The 17782-nt window shown below is 43.7% G+C and overlaps 1 protein-coding gene and 1 pseudogene across 1 annotated transcript; both read right to left on the reverse strand.

The window, feature by feature from the left end:
* Nucleotides 1-4942: 4942 nt before the first annotated feature.
* On the reverse strand, nt 4943-11809 carry LOC120688925 (BTB/POZ and MATH domain-containing protein 1-like). The gene is made up of 2 exons (XM_039971272.1): nt 11328-11809; nt 4943-5600 (listed from the first exon to the last, which is right to left on the reverse strand). The coding sequence occupies exons 1-2, from the start codon at nt 11771-11773 to the stop codon at nt 4943-4945; spliced, it is 1104 nt and encodes a 367-aa protein (XP_039827206.1). The 5' UTR covers nt 11774-11809.
* Nucleotides 11810-14304: 2495 nt separating this feature from the next.
* LOC120688927 lies at nt 14305-15479 on the reverse strand (annotated as a pseudogene).
* Nucleotides 15480-17782: the final 2303 nt, after the last annotated feature.

The following is a 17782-nucleotide window of genomic DNA, read 5'->3' on the forward strand; positions in this document are numbered from 1 at the left end:
CATGCATATTGAGCCATGCTCTATTGGACTTAAATTTCCATATTTAAGTTCATAGGCTATGTGCTCATACATTAGCTCACCTTGGTGTACCAAGTGTTCTTCACTTTAAAGACTTTCAATTGATGTCTAAATTGATATCATTTGGGACAAGTCATTTTCAATTGGTACATGCAAGGTAACTACTTTTCCCGGAGGTATGCATGATTCTAAAGCTCATTCAATTGGTATCTTTGTCAAATTCTTTGTTTTTATAGAGCTACCTCCACGCATAATATGATTTAAGCTTTCTCGAACAAATGTTTAGTTGTGCACTTGATTTTCACATTATCATTTAGAGCACACACTTGTGGAAAGCTTAGTCCATACTAGTTTCGTGATTTTGTGATTCACCTTAGTAATTGACCAATTGGTATCTTCATTGATATCATAAAATTGAATCATGAGTCATGAGACTAACTCCCTAGGCTACTAACTTTTTTCTTTGAGCTTTATTGTGTTTACAAACCCTTTTTAGGTGATTTGATTTCAAAGGGGGAGAAATTTGGATCAAAGCAAGTATCTCCCAAAAGGAGAGGAATGTCTTCCAAAGGGGGAGAAGTTTGGATAAAAGCAAGAGTATTTCCCTAAGGGGGAGCAAATTTGAATCCAAAAGGGGAGACAAAGAAGGAGAAGTAGCAAACATGGGAGAAACAAAGGGGGAATGACAGATTTAGGGGGAGGCCAAGTCAACATTGGATGATGGTAAGCATCCAAGCAAGTGTAATTGTTTCAATTTTTCAATTCTTGCAAAATTTATACTTGCTTTGATTGTGTTGTCATCAATCACCAAAAAAGGGGAGATTGTAAGAAACATGGCCCCATTAGGCCATTGTTTTGTGATTTTGGTGATTGAATGACACCGCAATCAATGAGACTAATGAGTTTGTTAAGTGAACAATTATAGATCCCAGAGATGAAGTAAAAAGGCCAAGCAAAGGAAAACACGAAGAAAGAACTCAAAGAAATGTTGAATTGGATGAGTTCTACAGAAGTCAGTGGCACCAGATGAACCGGTGACACAGCACCGGCCTAACCGGTAGGCACCGGATGAACCGACGCCAGGGCTTCGGTGCATTGGTTTGTGCAGAGATGAGCCAAGTGGAGAAGTTCAAGTAGCACCGGTTGAACCGGTGGTGCCAAGTTGAAGGCATCGGTGCATTCACTGTGCTATCCTTCAGAGAGTATGTCAAGTAGCCGAGAAGAAGTTTCTTCAGCACCGGATGAACCGGTGGTGCACCAGTGCAAGGCACCGGTGTAATTCTACGGCAGAAGCTAAAGATTCCTTCAGGACCGGTTGAACCTGTGAAGCACCGGTGCAATGGACCGGTCTAACCGGTGATAGCCACGTCAGCTGTCAGAGGCCAACGGCTAGTGCAGAAGCTGTGTGTGACCGGTTGCACCGGTGCCCCCTCAGCGGTCTAACTGGTACACTGCGCAGAAAAGGGCCAACGGCTAGTAACAGCTCTATCAACTTGGTGGACTATATATATGACATCTCCCGGCCATTTCAAGCTTGCTGGAGTTGAGGAACAACACGCCTACACCCAAGAACTTCTCCAAGCCATCCAAGAGCTTAGTGATCATATCTTTAGTCCTTAGCACACATTTGAGAGTGTTAGTTCCTTAGATAGTGAGAGAGCAAGGCTTTGTGCCTTTGTACTGTGGTTCTCTTGTGAACCAAGAAGATATCTTGGAGCGCCGGCCCCTTGGAGCTTTGTAGCTCGCCGGCAACGTCAACGACCCTCCATCTTGGTGTGGAGCGACGTGGACGATCTTTGTGCAGGGAACGTGGAGACCCCCTTCCTTCGTGGACAAGCTTCTTAGCGGAACACGGGATCAAGGTGACCGTGGTGACTCGGTGTCACCGGAAGAGACTTAATTTCCGAGAAGTAATACTTTTTGTGAGTGCTTCAACAACGTGGATGTAGGGGTGCCTTTGTGGCTAACCGAACCACGGGATAAACACCCACATCGAGAGTTTGCTTCCTCCTATCCTGCTCTTTACGTTTCTGTATTTTATACTAGCAATTCTTGTATGCCTTTACTTTCATAATAGTAGTATCTTGATAGGAAAGGCTATAGGTTGCTAAACTCTTTTGGGATAGGGGTTTCACACTAGCAAAGCCATAGTTCCATATATAGATAGCATGTTTTAGTTTAACATTATGCAATTTAGTTGGAGCTATAGGTTAAGGTTTTAACTTGCCTAATTCACCCCCTCTCCCTCTTAGGCTAGAGCACCCAATCCGAGCTTTCAATTGGTATTAGAGCCGAGACTCACTTCTTTCACAAAGAAAACCAATTCCATTGGCAATTTGTGTTTACCGGCTCACTCGTTCGGTTAGGCTTCACTGCCTAGTGAGTTAGCTCTTTGTAGAAGGGAATGGATTTATTAGGACATCCTCCATGTTTCGATGGCACGGGCTTCCAACGATGGAAGATTTTGATGCAATCTCACCTCCAAGCAAAGGGCCTAAATGTTTGGAGGGGAACAAGTGAGGGAGTGAAGAGTAATAGTCAACAAGAGAGGCAATATGATGCTATTGCAAAATATGCTATTTTAAGCTCTCTTGGTGACACCATATTTAACCATGTGTTTGCTTGTCAAAATACTAAGAATCTATGGAAAACTATTAGTGAGAACCATGAGGGTACAAAAAATGTTGCAAATAAAAAATATCATGTTCTCATTGATAAACTTAATAGCTTCAAACAACTTGATTATGAGAATGCTGAATCTATGTACTCACGGTAGAATATTTTTGTGAATGAGATTAACTCTTTAGCTGTAAAGCAAATTGATAATATGAAGCTCATTCGCAAGATTCTTCACTCTCTACGAAGGCCGGAATATGAGTTGGTGATCACGATGCTTTATGAGAAAGAACTCGATACATTGACACCAAATCAAGTCCTCAACAAGGTGATCGACCATGAGCTACGTCATGACATCAAGCCAAGAGCGTCATCTTCTTCATCAACACATAGCGCACTTGCATGCAAGCAAGTCAAGAAGATGAAGAAGATGGCCATCAAAGGTAGCTCAAGTGAAGAGGAAGAAGAGGAGGCATGCCAAAGCTCCTCAAGTGATGAAAAAGAGCCAATGAACCCCAATCTCTACAAGCAAGTCAAAAAGATGAACAAATGTTTGAAGAAAATCAACTCAATGGGGTATATGGTCTTCCTCAAGGATGGGCCTCTTGTGAACCAAGAATATATCTTGGAGCACCGGCATCTTGGAGCTTTGTAGCTCGCCGGCAATGTCAACGACCCTCCGACTTGGTGTGGAGCGGCGTGGGCGATCTTTGTGCTGGGGACGTGGAGAGCCCCTTCCTTCGTGGACAAGCTCCTTAGTGGAACTCGGGATCAAGGTGACCGTGGTGACTCAGTGTTCCCGGAAGTGACTTGATTACCGAGAAGCAATACTCTTTGTGAGTGCTTCAACAACGTGGATGTAGGGGCGCCTTTGTGGCTAACCGAACCACGGGATAAACACCCGCGTCGAGAGTTTGCTTCCTCCTATCCCGTTCTTTACGTTTCCGCATTTCATACTAGCAATTCTTGTATGCCTTTACTTTCATAAGAGTATTATCTTGATAGGAAAGGCTATAGGTTGCTAAACTCTTTTGGGATAGGGGTTTCACACTAGCAAAGTCATAGTTGCACATATAGATAGCATGTTTTAGTTTAACATTGTGCAATTTAGTTGGAGCTATAGGTTAAAGTTTTAACTTGCCTAATTCACCCCCTCCCCCTCTTAGGTTAGAGCACCGATTCGAGCTTTTAAACAGTACAAGTCTTAAACAATTAAGTACAAAGCTTGAAAGTATTGAATAAGAGGATCCCTAATTATTGGCAAATGATTGGAGGTCTAGGTACTCCAGGGAGATTCTTTTAAATGGGCAAAAAACAAAGCGATTTCAACAAGTGCAACAATAGATATGATGTTGACAAATACTCTAGTTAATAGGTATAGTAGACATAGACATAGGTTAACAGTTGCGCAAACTCCCTCTTCTATTGATCCATGGCTTCCCTTGTGGAGAACTGGACAAATCGGAGATAGAATAGGCAGCTTGGCCAGCACCAAGCTCTGCCCCTGTTTTGATAGATGTGTAATACTCTGAACATCTAGCATCCACTTTGGCACAAAAGTAGTAGACAATGGAACAGAGCATTTGCTGGCATACGGTAGGGATGCAATGAACCAATGACAAGCCGCTCATGAATCAAAAGGAGGACAAGGCAACACCAAAACAGATACAAACAGGTTTTAAATCTACTTAAAAAGACACAAAGCATTGTTGTATTACTCATCCCAACTCGAGAATTTTCAGGGCCAGTAGAGATACAAATAATCAAGCTTGCTGATAATAGAGCTGTTTTAATTTATAGTACTTAGACATATCAGAATAGGAAACAAAAGTAGAATGAGAGAATGAGACTACTTTGCTTATTCATATCTCCTTCGGATAAATGTGGTCATATAACTAGTAGAGCAACTCTGAAAAACAGAGGGAACCATCCGTAAAACATTCTGATGACATAAATTAAGAGAACAGCAAGAAGACAACAACCAAATTCTGAACCAGACAACACTTCTACTGCCTTACTACTACTTCTCACTTCTCAGAACCATTTGCCTAACTCCAAAGCTCTGTGTGTGAGATCTGATAACAAAGCATGCTATGGATTTACACATAGGCCAACTGACATCAAACAATCTGATAACAAAGTATGTCTGGATTAACAGGTAGGCCAGCAATGAAGAGAGCTCATCCATAGCTCCATAAGAATTATTTACAAGAAAGACACCAACTTGGAAATTGCTAGAGAACATCCATTGCTAGAGAACTACTGAATAATATGACAAAATCAACATCCATTGCTAAAATACTAAGCATCACTTGCCGAGCATGACAACCAACTCCTCCATAATAGATGGGCAGCTTCTGCTTAGATGCTTGAAGCCTTCACCTGCTGCAACTGCCCTCAGATTTGCACCAGAGCTAAGAAATTCAAAGCACGCCTTCTTCAGCCCAGGGCAGTAGTGCTGCTCGGCTAGTGTCAGTATGGTTGCCACCGTGCCCACATCAACGTACTTGCATAGCCTGTCTTCACACATCAGCTTCAGCCTCTCCAAGTTGTACCTGTCCGCTGCAACAAGCAGATGCTGGCACACGACATCTTCCTCTTCCTCTCCTTTCCTCGGCTCCGGAAACAAGTCGGTGTACACGAAATAGAGCAAAGCCTTAAACACACGAGCCTCCATTTCATCTACGCGGACAACACCCGCAGCGTCACTCTCCTTCATTGTGCCAAAGAGCTCCGCGCTAAATACTGGCGATCGAGTTGCAAGCACGCACCGGTGCGCTGCGAACGTCACACCTCCGACATCGAACACCACATCAGCACCCTTCTCGGTCAGTAGGAGATCACCAAGATGCTGATGTAGGTTGGACGAGGGCACAGTAACAAAGGCCGGGGTGGCAGCATCGGCTGTCCCCTCGGTGCGAAACTCGTTGATGACGACAATATCGCACCCAAGGTTTTCCTTATCACTGATAAAAAATGATATTTCCGATATATCAGTATTACCGGTGGGCCCTGGTAAATACAGTTTACCGCTAAAAAATTTCGGCGTTTTGAAATCCATTGCGCCATCCACGTTTTCGTGGCCCGCCAAAAGCCCAAGAACGGGTCAAAGTCCTCCCGCAGGCCTCCCCAAACCCTAAATCGATTCATTCCCCAATCCCCACCACTCGTCTCTCTCTCTGCTTCTCTCTCCCCCCTGTTTTCCTCCCGAGCCGCCGCCAACCCAAGCTTGGCTGCTGCCAGGGACCAGGGCAGCCGGGGTCGTGCCACCCACCGCGCGGCCAGGAGGCCAGCAGCCAGGGCAGCGGGCGCGGCACTAGGTCGCCGCGCGGGGCCACCGCGCTCAGGGTGCCGCCCCGGGCCGCAGCGCTCCGGCCGCGCCGCCCTGGGCCGCCACGCTCCGGTCGCCGCCCCAGGCCGCCGCTCTCCGGCCGCGCCGCGCCGGACCACCGCGCTCCGGCCGTGCCGCGCCGGGCTCCTGCTCCTGGGCTGTATAGCCACCGCCTGGACGGCGCGTGGCTCGTCGGCGGCGCGTCCAGTCCTGGGCTCCTGGCTGCGTCGCTCCACCCTCGCCGCGCCGGGACGTGGCTCGGGGCACCCACACGCCATTCCTGGCCGCCTTGCACTGCAACCCACCTCTCTGCGTCATCGATCCTCTTCCTGTCCAATTGATTCACTGCAGCAGAATGACACCCCCTCTATTCTAGTCAAGGGATCACAGTCACCGTCGCCGCCGTCAGATCTACGTCCGCAGGTCCGTGCCGTCAACCCTCCCTGCTCTTCCACATCCGTAGCGTATTGGATGAATGAAACAGTATGTATGAATTCTTTCCTGTATGTTCAAGAAAAAATACAACAGTATGTATGAATTCATTAGTTGTTTTACAATGCTTTTTAGTACCTAGGGAAGTGATTCAATTACCTGCATTAGCTATTCCTAGAGTTGACTATACATAGGAATGCTGCCTCTGCAAATACCTCGTTGATCATCTCCCCTCGATTTCTTTGCATCTTAGGGTGACACGTGTTGCGCAAAACAGGGTGCTGATGGTGACAGGAGGCGATGGAGATGATGCTGATGTAGCCATTATTGGGGCGTCGAGCAGTGGAACTACTGCTGCTACTGCTGGCAAAGGCAAGGGTATCGCCAGGGAATCAACCACTGGTGTTGTGACCGGTGGTAGGAGCACGAGCACGACGGCGGACACCGGCATTGAGGTGGTCTGCGAAGATGGTAAAGAGGCACAACAGAACACTAGCATTGTTTTGTTCGTTTAATTTCAGTTGCTTATTAGAGTGTATGTGACTCACTATAAATGGAATGAAATTAGAGGGCAATAAATCATCAATCAGGTTAAAAATTCTCTGTATTTCTAATCAGTACAGCTGGCCAATATTGTAGGCCTGTTATGAATTTATTTTTTATTCATTCAATTTATGCAATTGTTATATTTTGCCCCTTTCAATTAGATTAAAAAGATCATTTATATTGTTTCATTCTAGCCACATTTTTGTATGCCAACTACATACTTTTGTAATTCCTTTTCGTTGCAGGGAGGCGGGTCAAATTAAAAGGGTCCATTGAGTATGTATGGAGCCATGGTGAGAAGTATAAAAGTGGCTTTAGCTGCTTTTATTGTAGAACAACTATTGCTGGTGGAGGTGCAACCCGATTCAGGTAGCATTTGGGTGGTATTTCTGGTTCTGTAGTTTCTTGTCCCAAGGTGCTGCGTTTTATTAAGGAATTGATGGTTGATGATGTGACAAAACGAAGGATAAGGTCAAAGAAAAATACAGACCTTAAACACTTTATTCAAAGAGAGGTCATGGCAGGGAGCAGAAATTATGGGACACACTGCAACACAAGAATTCCTCTTGATGAAGAAGCTCAAATTCAGATGGCAATGAGAGAGTCTTTAAGGGAACATGCTTTGGAACAATGCAGTCCTCCATCTATTGGTAAGGCAAGTGGTAGTGGGGCTGCAAGTTGTTCAGCTAATCATCAAACTAGAATTGACAAGTTTTACAAAAGTCCTGGTAGTTCTTTCCAAGCTCCCTTTGACATAGATTTGGTACGTAGTAGGAATCAAGTGCAGCCTCGAGTGGATGTTATGCTCACTGCGGGTGCTAGAGAGAAGCTTGGGAAAGCTTGGGCAAAGTGGTTCCATGCTAATTATATTCCTGGAAGGAAAGCGGACTGCCCATACTTTCGAGCAGCAGTCAAGTTATCTCAAGAGCTTGGAGATGGAGTGCATATTCCACGTGGAAAAGAAATAGATGGCCCATTATTGGATAGGAATTTTGATGATGTGGAGGCTCACTTAGCTGAATTCAAGGAAGACTGGAATGAATATGGAGTTACCATCATGTGTGATTCATGGACAGGTAGATAAATGTATAATTTTGTGCTTCATTTTGCTGTACATGTTGAATATAATTGTAGTTGTGTTCTTACCTTTTCTTTTGTCTTGATTGTACAGGCCCTACTATGATGTCTATTATTAACTTTATGATCTTTTGCCATGGACGCATGTTCTTTCACAAGACTGTAGATGCATCTGGTTGTACCCAAAGATTTTATCTATAAGATTCTCAAAGAAGTGGTTGTTGTTGAGGTTGGGATACAAAATGTTGTTCAGATTGTCACAGATAATGGTGCCAACTACAAGAAAGCTTGCAAGCTGCTCATTGCTGAGTATACTCACATCACTTGGCAACCATGTGCTGCTCACACAATTAATTTGATGTTAAAGGACCTATGGCGTTTTCCTCTTATTGAGCATGTAGTGGACAGCGCAAAGAAAATTTGTAGATTCTTGTATAACCATAATAGGTAATGACTAGTATAATTGAGAAACTTAGATGCTGAATATAAATGTGCTGTGTAATGACTCTTATGCTTGCTTTCTGTTCAGGCTGCATGCTATGATGAGAGAGAAGATAGGAGGAGAGCTGATTCGGTGGAACGCCACTAGGTTTGGCACGGTTTACCTATTTCTTCAGAGTTTTTGGGATAGGAAGGATCAATTTAAGTTATTGATGGCATCTAAGGACTAGGAGGATTGTGCATGGGCTGGTGAAGAGGACCATCAATACACTGAGGCTTGTTTGTCCCAAAAGAACTGGTGGAGTGATATGGAGTTGGTGTTAAAAGCTGTCTCACCAATATATACTGTCCTTCGGTTTGCTGATCAGTAGAAAAATGCTACTGTATCTGGATTCCTTGAAAAAATGACACGTGCTGTAAAGGACATAAGTACCAATTTAAGTGACCGAAGACATAAAGATCTCCTTGATAGTTGGAAGCAAATAATCAACAAAAGGCTTCACTATCTTCTTAATGATACTCTCATAGTTGCAGGTAAGGGTAGAAATAAAAACTTCTTATATTCATGTGCCTCTTTTATGCATTGTCAATTTATTAATCTTGTTGAACCTGTTCTTTTTCTAGCTGCTGCACTAGACCCAAAAACAATTTATACTACCAAGCTTTCAAAAAGTTCAAAATGCAAACATGCTGTAACATTGGCTCTGAAGAAGCTTGCTCGTTCATCTTCAAAGGCTTCCGCTGCAATTGACCAATATATCCTCTTTAGAAAGCAAGGAAAGTTATTTGGAGGAGAAGAGGCTCGAAGGTCGGCCCTTAATGGCCGTGTGAGTGCAGGTGATTTCAGATTGCTGCCATTCCCGAATTGACTTAGATCTCAATTACATTCTCAGTTTATATGTCATTCTTTTGTTTGTAGCTTAGGCATATTAGTAGTTTATTCTTATCTAAACCTTTATTAAGCAATACTTTCCTTCCATGTTATTAGTATTAAAATGAATTAGATCTGCAGTACCTTTATTAAGCAATATTTTTTACATTTTTCTAGCTGATTGGTGGGATCAATATGGCGGGGACTACCCGGACCTGCAATACTTTGCAAAGCGTATTGTTTCACAATGTATGTTTTCTAGCGGCTGTGAAAGAAATTGTAGCACCTTTGCCTTGGTTCATACCAAATTGAGAAATCGTTTAAGTTATGACAAGCTCCATAAATTAGTTTATGTGCACTATAATTTGAAGTAGCACATCCAACTATTTCAAGACGAAATGCAAAGCCTTCAGGACATGCAATGCCATCTTGAATCAGATTCTGATCCTTGTAGCATCTTGATGGATTGTGCTATGTATGATGAAGACAACCCGATCATGGATTGGTTGTGCAACTCTAGGAGTCAGTCAGTACCGACTCTTGATGAATATGTTGATAGTGATCTTGACCTTGAACCACCCAATCCTAGTGCATTTATTGTAGAAGAGTTGGGGATGGACGAAGCAGAGGTGGCTGCATTTAAGAATGTTACTTTTCCCAAAAAAACGTGGTAAGAAAAGAAGGTTAGCATTTGAGGAAGAAGAGGAAGAAGATTTTGCAGATGATGTTGAATCAGATTCTGCGCAAGGTAGCCCTACGTATGTCGAGTCAGGGGACAGCAGCTCTGATGATGGAGGTGATAATGGTGAGTTTTCAGTTTTGATTGTATTCTCCACATTCTTTGTATTAAGTTTGTCAAGGCCACATATATTCGATCAAAATGTTATTTTTGTCGAAGGTCACGGTGATGATGGTGACATTGGACGGGCTTGTGGTGATGAAGAACCTGCTGGAGATCCAAATAATGGTGGTGGTACAAATGAGCTTTGACTAACTTTTTATTTTACTTGCACAGCATATACTTTCAGCAACACTATATATATATATATATATATATATATATATATATGCATTTGGATAATGTTTTCAGCTACACATTATATATATGCATTTCATCTTGAATAATATTGATCTGAATGTTGTAGTATTTCTGAATAATATTTGACAGCCTAATCTTGTGTTGATAGTTGAGCTAGGATGCTTATGTTATGTACATCTTTATAGGTGCTGAAAATACACAGGATGCCTCTGTTCGTCCAAGATCAAAAAGGTTGAGGAAAGTCTCTTGCTTCTACCCAGGTGCAAAGGTTAGATGGATTTCTTGCCATCATATGAATTAATTGAATTGGAATTTAGTGACCAGATTTTGAGCATATATGCAATTTTTGCAGTGATATGAGCATCCTAGGGGCCACAGACTATGAACTGATATGGAGATCAGAATTTTGAGCCATATGTGGCTATGTTGTGCTTGTAATATTTTGGACTACATACTACTTTGGTGTCCAAAGTTGGGTCTGTGGACTGTAGTATTTGGGACTGTGAATTGTTGTGTGTGTGTTCAAGTTTCATTCGAACTTTGTAATATTTGGGACTGTGGACCAAGCTTGCTATGGATTGTTGTTGCAACAATTTCATTCTAACCAGTAGCATTTGGGACTGTTGGTTGAAATATTTTGGACTTTATTTGTTGTTTCACCACTTAACTTAATGTAGAATGCCATGAGCCTATATGGTGGGCAATCCAATAGGTGTTATTGAATGTGTGCTATCAAAGGGTGACTTTTTCTTATTTTCTACATCATTTATGTCTAGTTTTTCATGTTCTTTGGTTTGGAAAGGATCTATGTTTAATTCTGCACAAATTTAGTGTTTTTTTCTAAATTTTGTCCAAAAAAAAGTCTATCACCGATAGAATTCCGATATATCCGATATTTCTGTTTATCAGTGACCTCCGATATTTTTTTCTATCGATAAGGAAAACCTTGATCGCACCGCACTGTGAAAGAATCGTCCCTGAGATGCTTGGATGTCTCCAACTCTTGCCTTTTTATGAAATCTCCGTTCCCCCACCCAATGGAGCCCTCGAAGTTCACTTCTTCCGATGTCAAAGACGGCCCCTCCTCCCCGACCTCCACTTCGTCGATGAAACGGAATTGGATCTGTGCTTTCACTGCCTTGGTGGCAGTTCCAACAATAGCGACAAAAAGGGATATGCAATCCGCGTACTGCGACGATTGGCCGTTGGGGTAGTAGCAGATGCACCAGCGATGCCCGCCCACGATGAAAGGCCGGGACACGAGGCGCTCCCCGGTAGGGAGGCCCTTGGTGCGGGAGTAGCCGTCGATCCTGAGGATGTGGTACCCGCTCGAGGTGTCGGCGACGATGGCCGAGGAGGACCGCGACGGCTTCCCGCCGCCGCCGACCGTAGACGAGGGCATGGAAGACCTAATCTATCTGGACCTCTCCCTCTCCTCCCCTCTTTCACCACTGCCTTCTCTCCCCTGTGCGGCTTTCCAGTAGCAGTAGGGTTGCTCGAACGCCACCGCGGAATGTGGAAGACTAGAGGAGGACGGGGAAGCCGGAAGGAGAGGAGTCGTCTGTGCCGCGAGGATCCTCTGCAGTACTGTACTACCTCTGCAGTTGAGTCCCTGACGAGTCTTTGTTTCTACTGTGGGCCTCAATAACTATTGGACCCATTGAAAATAATTCCGGAATAAGGGTCTCTTTTGGTGCCAATTTGTTTAAGGTTTTTCTTTTGCAACCTGATGAATTCAACTTTTTTACTATACAAAAACTTTTTTTTAAGAATTGGGTAGTAGAACTGCTGTTTATAATAAAAAGAAGATTTAAGTTCAGATTGGGCAATGTAACAAACTCGTATCAGTATATTACCACTCCACAAACTCCACTCCAAACGCTATCGGATCGCTAAGCTGTACCACCATCACCGGATGATTAAGACGTCAAGTCAATACCACTTTCGCCGTGAACTCACATCACCACTCCACAAACTGCACTTAATGAATTCAACTTTGTCAATAAAAAAGATTTGATTCATGCACAATCTCTCGTTCTATGTTGGCCCGCATGTTCAGGAGACAGGAAAACTGGCGTTCCTGCATTTTCATCCTTGCAGCTTGCAAACTAGTAGTAGTAGCACTACTTTAAACAGGCACATACATTTGGTGATTCACTCTTGTGCTTTCCGGTAATTTGCCAGTGTTGGTAAATTTGACTTCAAGACTAATTTACTAGTACTGGTGTACCCTTTCGAAATGTTCACCGATAACAAAACAAATTACGTACCCAAATCGCATCACAACTAGAGAGAGGTGGCCGACAAAGATAACAGGAACCTGATAGTTTTCCATCTCCTCAAGATAGGAGCCTGACAGCAAATTTCTTCAAAACAGGAACCAACATCATGAGACAGGTAATACCAGACAAGTACCAAGCCAACCACAATTGGTAGAGCATCAACCAACCACAATTCATCGCAAGCATTCTATTCAGACTAAGGCAACAAGCCAACAACCACAGAAGCCTTCCTTGTGCTATGAACATTTCATTGGTATATTCAATAAATGATGTTTCTGCTGCTACATGTCATATTAATTACTAGTTGTCCATTCCACGCCATTTCTGTTATTTATTTATTAAATATATTACACATCTATCAAGGTACATGCTTATCTTCAAGGTTGTATTCTTCATTATATGGGAAGTAGTTGAACTCAATGCTTTCCTCAAAGATATAGTTAAAATTTCAGTTGACCTCAAACATTATAGCTCCTTGATTATTCATAGTGCTATTGCTTACTATGCATTTGCTCTATAATTACGGTGACATAACTAGTGTAATTTGTACACAATGTATATGTAACAGTCCACTATATTTGCATATGCCTTTTTTTACGAAAATATGCATATGCCTATTTTCTATTTGCATATGTGGGGTTTCACTCATTACCCAAACTATCTGTTGTTTGATAGACTATTAAAAAAATCTGAATATTTGATATTTTGCTATATGCATCTGTGGGGTTTCACTCATTACCCAAACTATCTGTTGTTTGATAGACTATAAAAAAATCTGAATATTTGATATTTTGCAAATTTCTCATTTGTATTTTAGGTTTCTCAATTTGGACCCAAGCTATCTGTAATTTGACATGGCATAGAATCTAAATATTTTTCATTTCAAGATTAAGATTTCATTTCAATTTGCAGCTGAGAAAAGGCCTCCTATGATTATGCATGCCAATGCCATCATTTTTATTAGATTCGACATACTTCTTTTTTTCTAGTGTAATGATGGATCTATACCTAGGGGCGGCGCTAGGGGTATGCCCCTATATGCCAAGACATACCCAAGATTTAGAGAAAAATACAAATAAGTATTTATAGATGTATACTATCCTATACAACATATGGGCTCAATTCACCAGTCCAAAGCCCAACAAAGCAAGAAGCCCAATCCATCCCTCTTATCTCTCGCTTCTGTCTTGCCCCGATAGCTCTGATACACTAAAATTATTGACCCAAGATTCAGAAGTTACGACAAGAAGATGACTTCAGGTCTAACTTAATAAAATAATGAATGGCTTACAAGTCTGATGGAGATGCAATTAACTGCAATCAACATCTGAGAAAAAGTATGTCTAGGATTAACAGATAAACAATGAAGTAACACCAAATTGATGGATACCAAAGGATGCCCTGGGAATTAACAGTTAGGGAAGCAAACTAGCTAGGTAACAGCGAACAAACTAGTTTATTGCATTTCCTTCATCAGAGCGACAAAATACAATTCTTTGCCAGATAACATTAACCAGAGAATTTGGAGTTTCAGTGGAGAATCAAATAACCATCCAGCTGATACCAAAGCCACTTCCAATAGATTGCTAGAGTTGCAAAAGATGCAGTCAACTAACAAAGAACAGACAAGCCAGACTAATATGGCATCTCCTTGAGAGTTAGGATAGATTTAGTCTACCTGGAAAACAGGAACAGCCATTGCTAAAAACTACCTGGACATAGAAGTCTAGAGAATATAAACAACCATTTCTAAACCATTAAGTATCAGAATCACTGAACCAAATTGGCAAGCATGAGAATCAACTCATCCATAATCGCAGGGCAGCTTCTTTTTAGATGTTTGAACCCGTCAGTCACCACGACTGCCCTCAGATTTGTGGGGGAGCTCAGAAAGTCAAAGCATGCCTTCTTCAGTCCATGGCAATGGTGCTGTTCCGTTAGTGCCAAGATGGTAGCCACCGTGCCCACATCAATGTACTTGCATAACTTGTCTTCACAAATCAATTTCAGCCTCTCCAAGTTGTACTTGTCCGCAGCGACAAGCAAGTGCTGGAACATGACATCTTCCTCTTCATCTTCTTTTTTCGCCTTAGGCAATGAATCGGTGTACATGAAATAGAGCAAAGCCTTGAATACCTGAGCCTCCATGTCATCTATGCGGACAACAGTCGAAGTAACACTCTCCTTCATTGTGCCAAAGAGCTCTGCCCTGAAGACTGGAGACCGGGCCGCAAGCGCACACCGGTGTGCAGCGAATGTCTGGCTGCCGACCTCAAACACCACGTCGGCACCATTCTAAGTTAGAAGGAGATCGCCAAAGTGCACGCTCAGGTCTGAGGGGGGCACGGAGATAAAAGCCGGCGTGGTGGCCTCAGCGAGCTCCTTGGCATAGATATTGTTGATGATCATGATGTCACACCGGACCACGAAAGAATCATCCTTGAGATGCTCTGATTTCTCCAAGTTTTTCCTCTCGGTGAACATTGCATACCCCGAACTTGAATGGCTCTGGAAGGTGCTTACTTCTTCGGAAGATTAAAATATGTACTGCGCTTTCACCTCCTTGTCGACACTTTGGTCAAGCACAAGATAAAAAGATATGTAATCTTTGGCCACCGGATTGACGCCGTTGGGGTAACAGCGGATGAACCAGCGGTGACCGCCAATGGTGAAAGTGTGGGACTTGTGGAACTCGGCTGTTGGGGTACCCTTGGTGCCGGAGTAGCCATCGATCCTAAGAATGTGGTACCCGATCGTGGTGTCGGCGACGATGGCGGAGGAGGACCTCGACGGTTTGCCGCCGCCGGCGGCCGTAGAGGCGGACATGCCACACCTAATCTATCTGGAGCTGATCGTCTCCCTTTCCCTCTCCAAGTGTGATCTCTCTGAGAAAATTGTAAAAATGGGACTCAGCTTCGCAAATTTGCCATTCTAAACATCATCATCCTAAAAATAGGACTCCAAACATCAACCACTTGATTATACTGTCATTTGGTGTATTTTCTCCCTTTTCTTTTTCTTTTTCATGTATTTGGAGTGTATAATGTCATTTTTACCCTTCACTCATTCATGGATTAAAACTTTTCTCCTGCTGCCTTGCTGCCTTGACGGGCAGGCTTGGCTGGCTGCCGCCGCTGCCCTGGCAGGCCGGCAGGCAGGCTGGCTGGTGCCACCGCCGCCTGGGCGTGCAGGCAGGCCGCCGCCCCGGCCTCGGCAGGCAGGCAGGCTACCTAGCGCTGCAGCTGCCTGGGCAGGCAGGCCGCCACCCAGGAGCTCGCTCAGCCCGGGGCTAAGGCCGGCCACGACTGCGGCAGTATAATGGCAGTATAATCAAATGGTTGGTGTTTGGAGTTCTATTTTTATGATGATGATGTTTGGAATGGCAAATTTGCGAAGCACATTGTTTCGAGTCAAATTTTTACAATTTTCTCGATTTCTCTACAGCGGCCGGCGCGGCTAGTTGTCGAAAGGGTTTTGCACGAGCGCCGAGGAAATTGGGGGAAGACCGAACGAGGACGGGGAAGGCGAAGGGTCAGCGTTGCTGGCTTCCATTGGAAGGCTCGGCTTTTTGCTTCTGATGGTGATGGGCCATTTGAATCTCTCCTGTTGACAAACAAAGTGGCATCGTCTCTAAGATGGGCCGTAGTAAACATATCTTGGGCCTGGGCCTTTTAATTTGCCAGTGTAAAAAGTTTGAAATTCAGCATGCGTCTAAAGATTTTACTTATTTCGGTTGAATTTCTAACCACTGGAATAATGGGAATAGAGCAGAGTCTTTCTAGACCCCGTTTGGATCCAAGTACTAATAAATAAAAAGTGCTAAACTTTAGGACTAGCTTATCCAAATGAAAGTACTAATAGGATGGGCTAAACTTTAGTCAAGACTTAAAAACTTTAGCATATTTATAAGTGAGTAAAGTGCACTGGCGGTCCTTAAACTTTTGCCCGTGTGTCATGCCGGTCCCTAAACTCGCAAAACGGTCATTTGGGTATCTAATCACTGTTCTGGTGCCATCGTGGTCCAACCGCAGGCCGACACGCGTGCAATTAAGCAATTAAGCCCCTCCACCTCGTTAAACAGACGGACGCCATCTTGGTACCGTCAGCCCTCCATTCGTCTCCCCTCCCCAACGCCTCCGCAACTGTTCATCTCCCTCACCACGGCAGAGGCGAAACCGAGGCGAGGTCGGCGGCGGAGATCGGCGGCCTTAGTTGACGAGCGGATCTCGGAGAAGCGGAGCGCTGGCCGAAGGAAGCCACGTTGGAGGTGACCGTCGCTGGTAGGAGGTCCGATGCCGCCGCGATTGCGAGGGGAGGCGGATGCGCCGCCGGAGTATGGTGAGTTCCTCGTCCCTTCCTCCTTGCTATTTGCTTAATTGCACGATAGGCTTCGTAGTTGTAGGCCTGTAGTTGAACCCTAGGTTGGTTATTGTGGCCTTGCTTGTTGTTGATGGGGTGATTATCTAGGGTTCGAGTAGTTCTCATGTCCTCTGTTCATTTGCGGCAATAATGTAGGTCGTGATCCTGATGCATTCACAATTGAGTTACACCATGGAGGATTCTTTGTTGGGGGCATGGTCATCTTAGGACATATGTTGATGAAATTAAAAAGTTGATTTTTTTTTACTGGATTGAATGTGATACATGGTTTGCTTTGTGGTTTGAGGATTTCTGCCAACTAGTAGGCTATGACAGTGTGTAGGGGTGCCAATGGGTGACCATTCGGTGCCCCTCCAACCCTCTCTAGTTCAAAATTTTGTAGTAGTTTTCCAAAACTAGTACAAAATTTTGAACTAAAGAGGGTTGGTGGTGCACCTAAGGGTCACCCATTTGCACCCCTAACAGTGTGAAAGACTGCAAGTTCTATTGGTTGTTACCAAGGAAAGATCTTAGTGATGGGTTGAAGGTAATTGCATCAGATGCAGACACCAATGTGATGGTCAGTGTTGTTCATAAGGTGACAAATTTGATTGTGTATGTTGATCACTCTGACTATCTGAATACTGTTGACTAGGATGATATTGCTTGCAATCCTGTGAATGAGTTGCCTAAGGTGCTGAGTCCACAAAAGGTTGTCCATGTGGAGAAAAACCCAGCATAGAAAAGTTACCTGTGTTCTACACTGATCT

This window comes from Panicum virgatum, chromosome 9N (assembly GCF_016808335.1).
Source record: "Panicum virgatum strain AP13 chromosome 9N, P.virgatum_v5, whole genome shotgun sequence".
Classification (NCBI taxonomy): Eukaryota; Viridiplantae; Streptophyta; class Magnoliopsida; order Poales; family Poaceae; genus Panicum; species Panicum virgatum.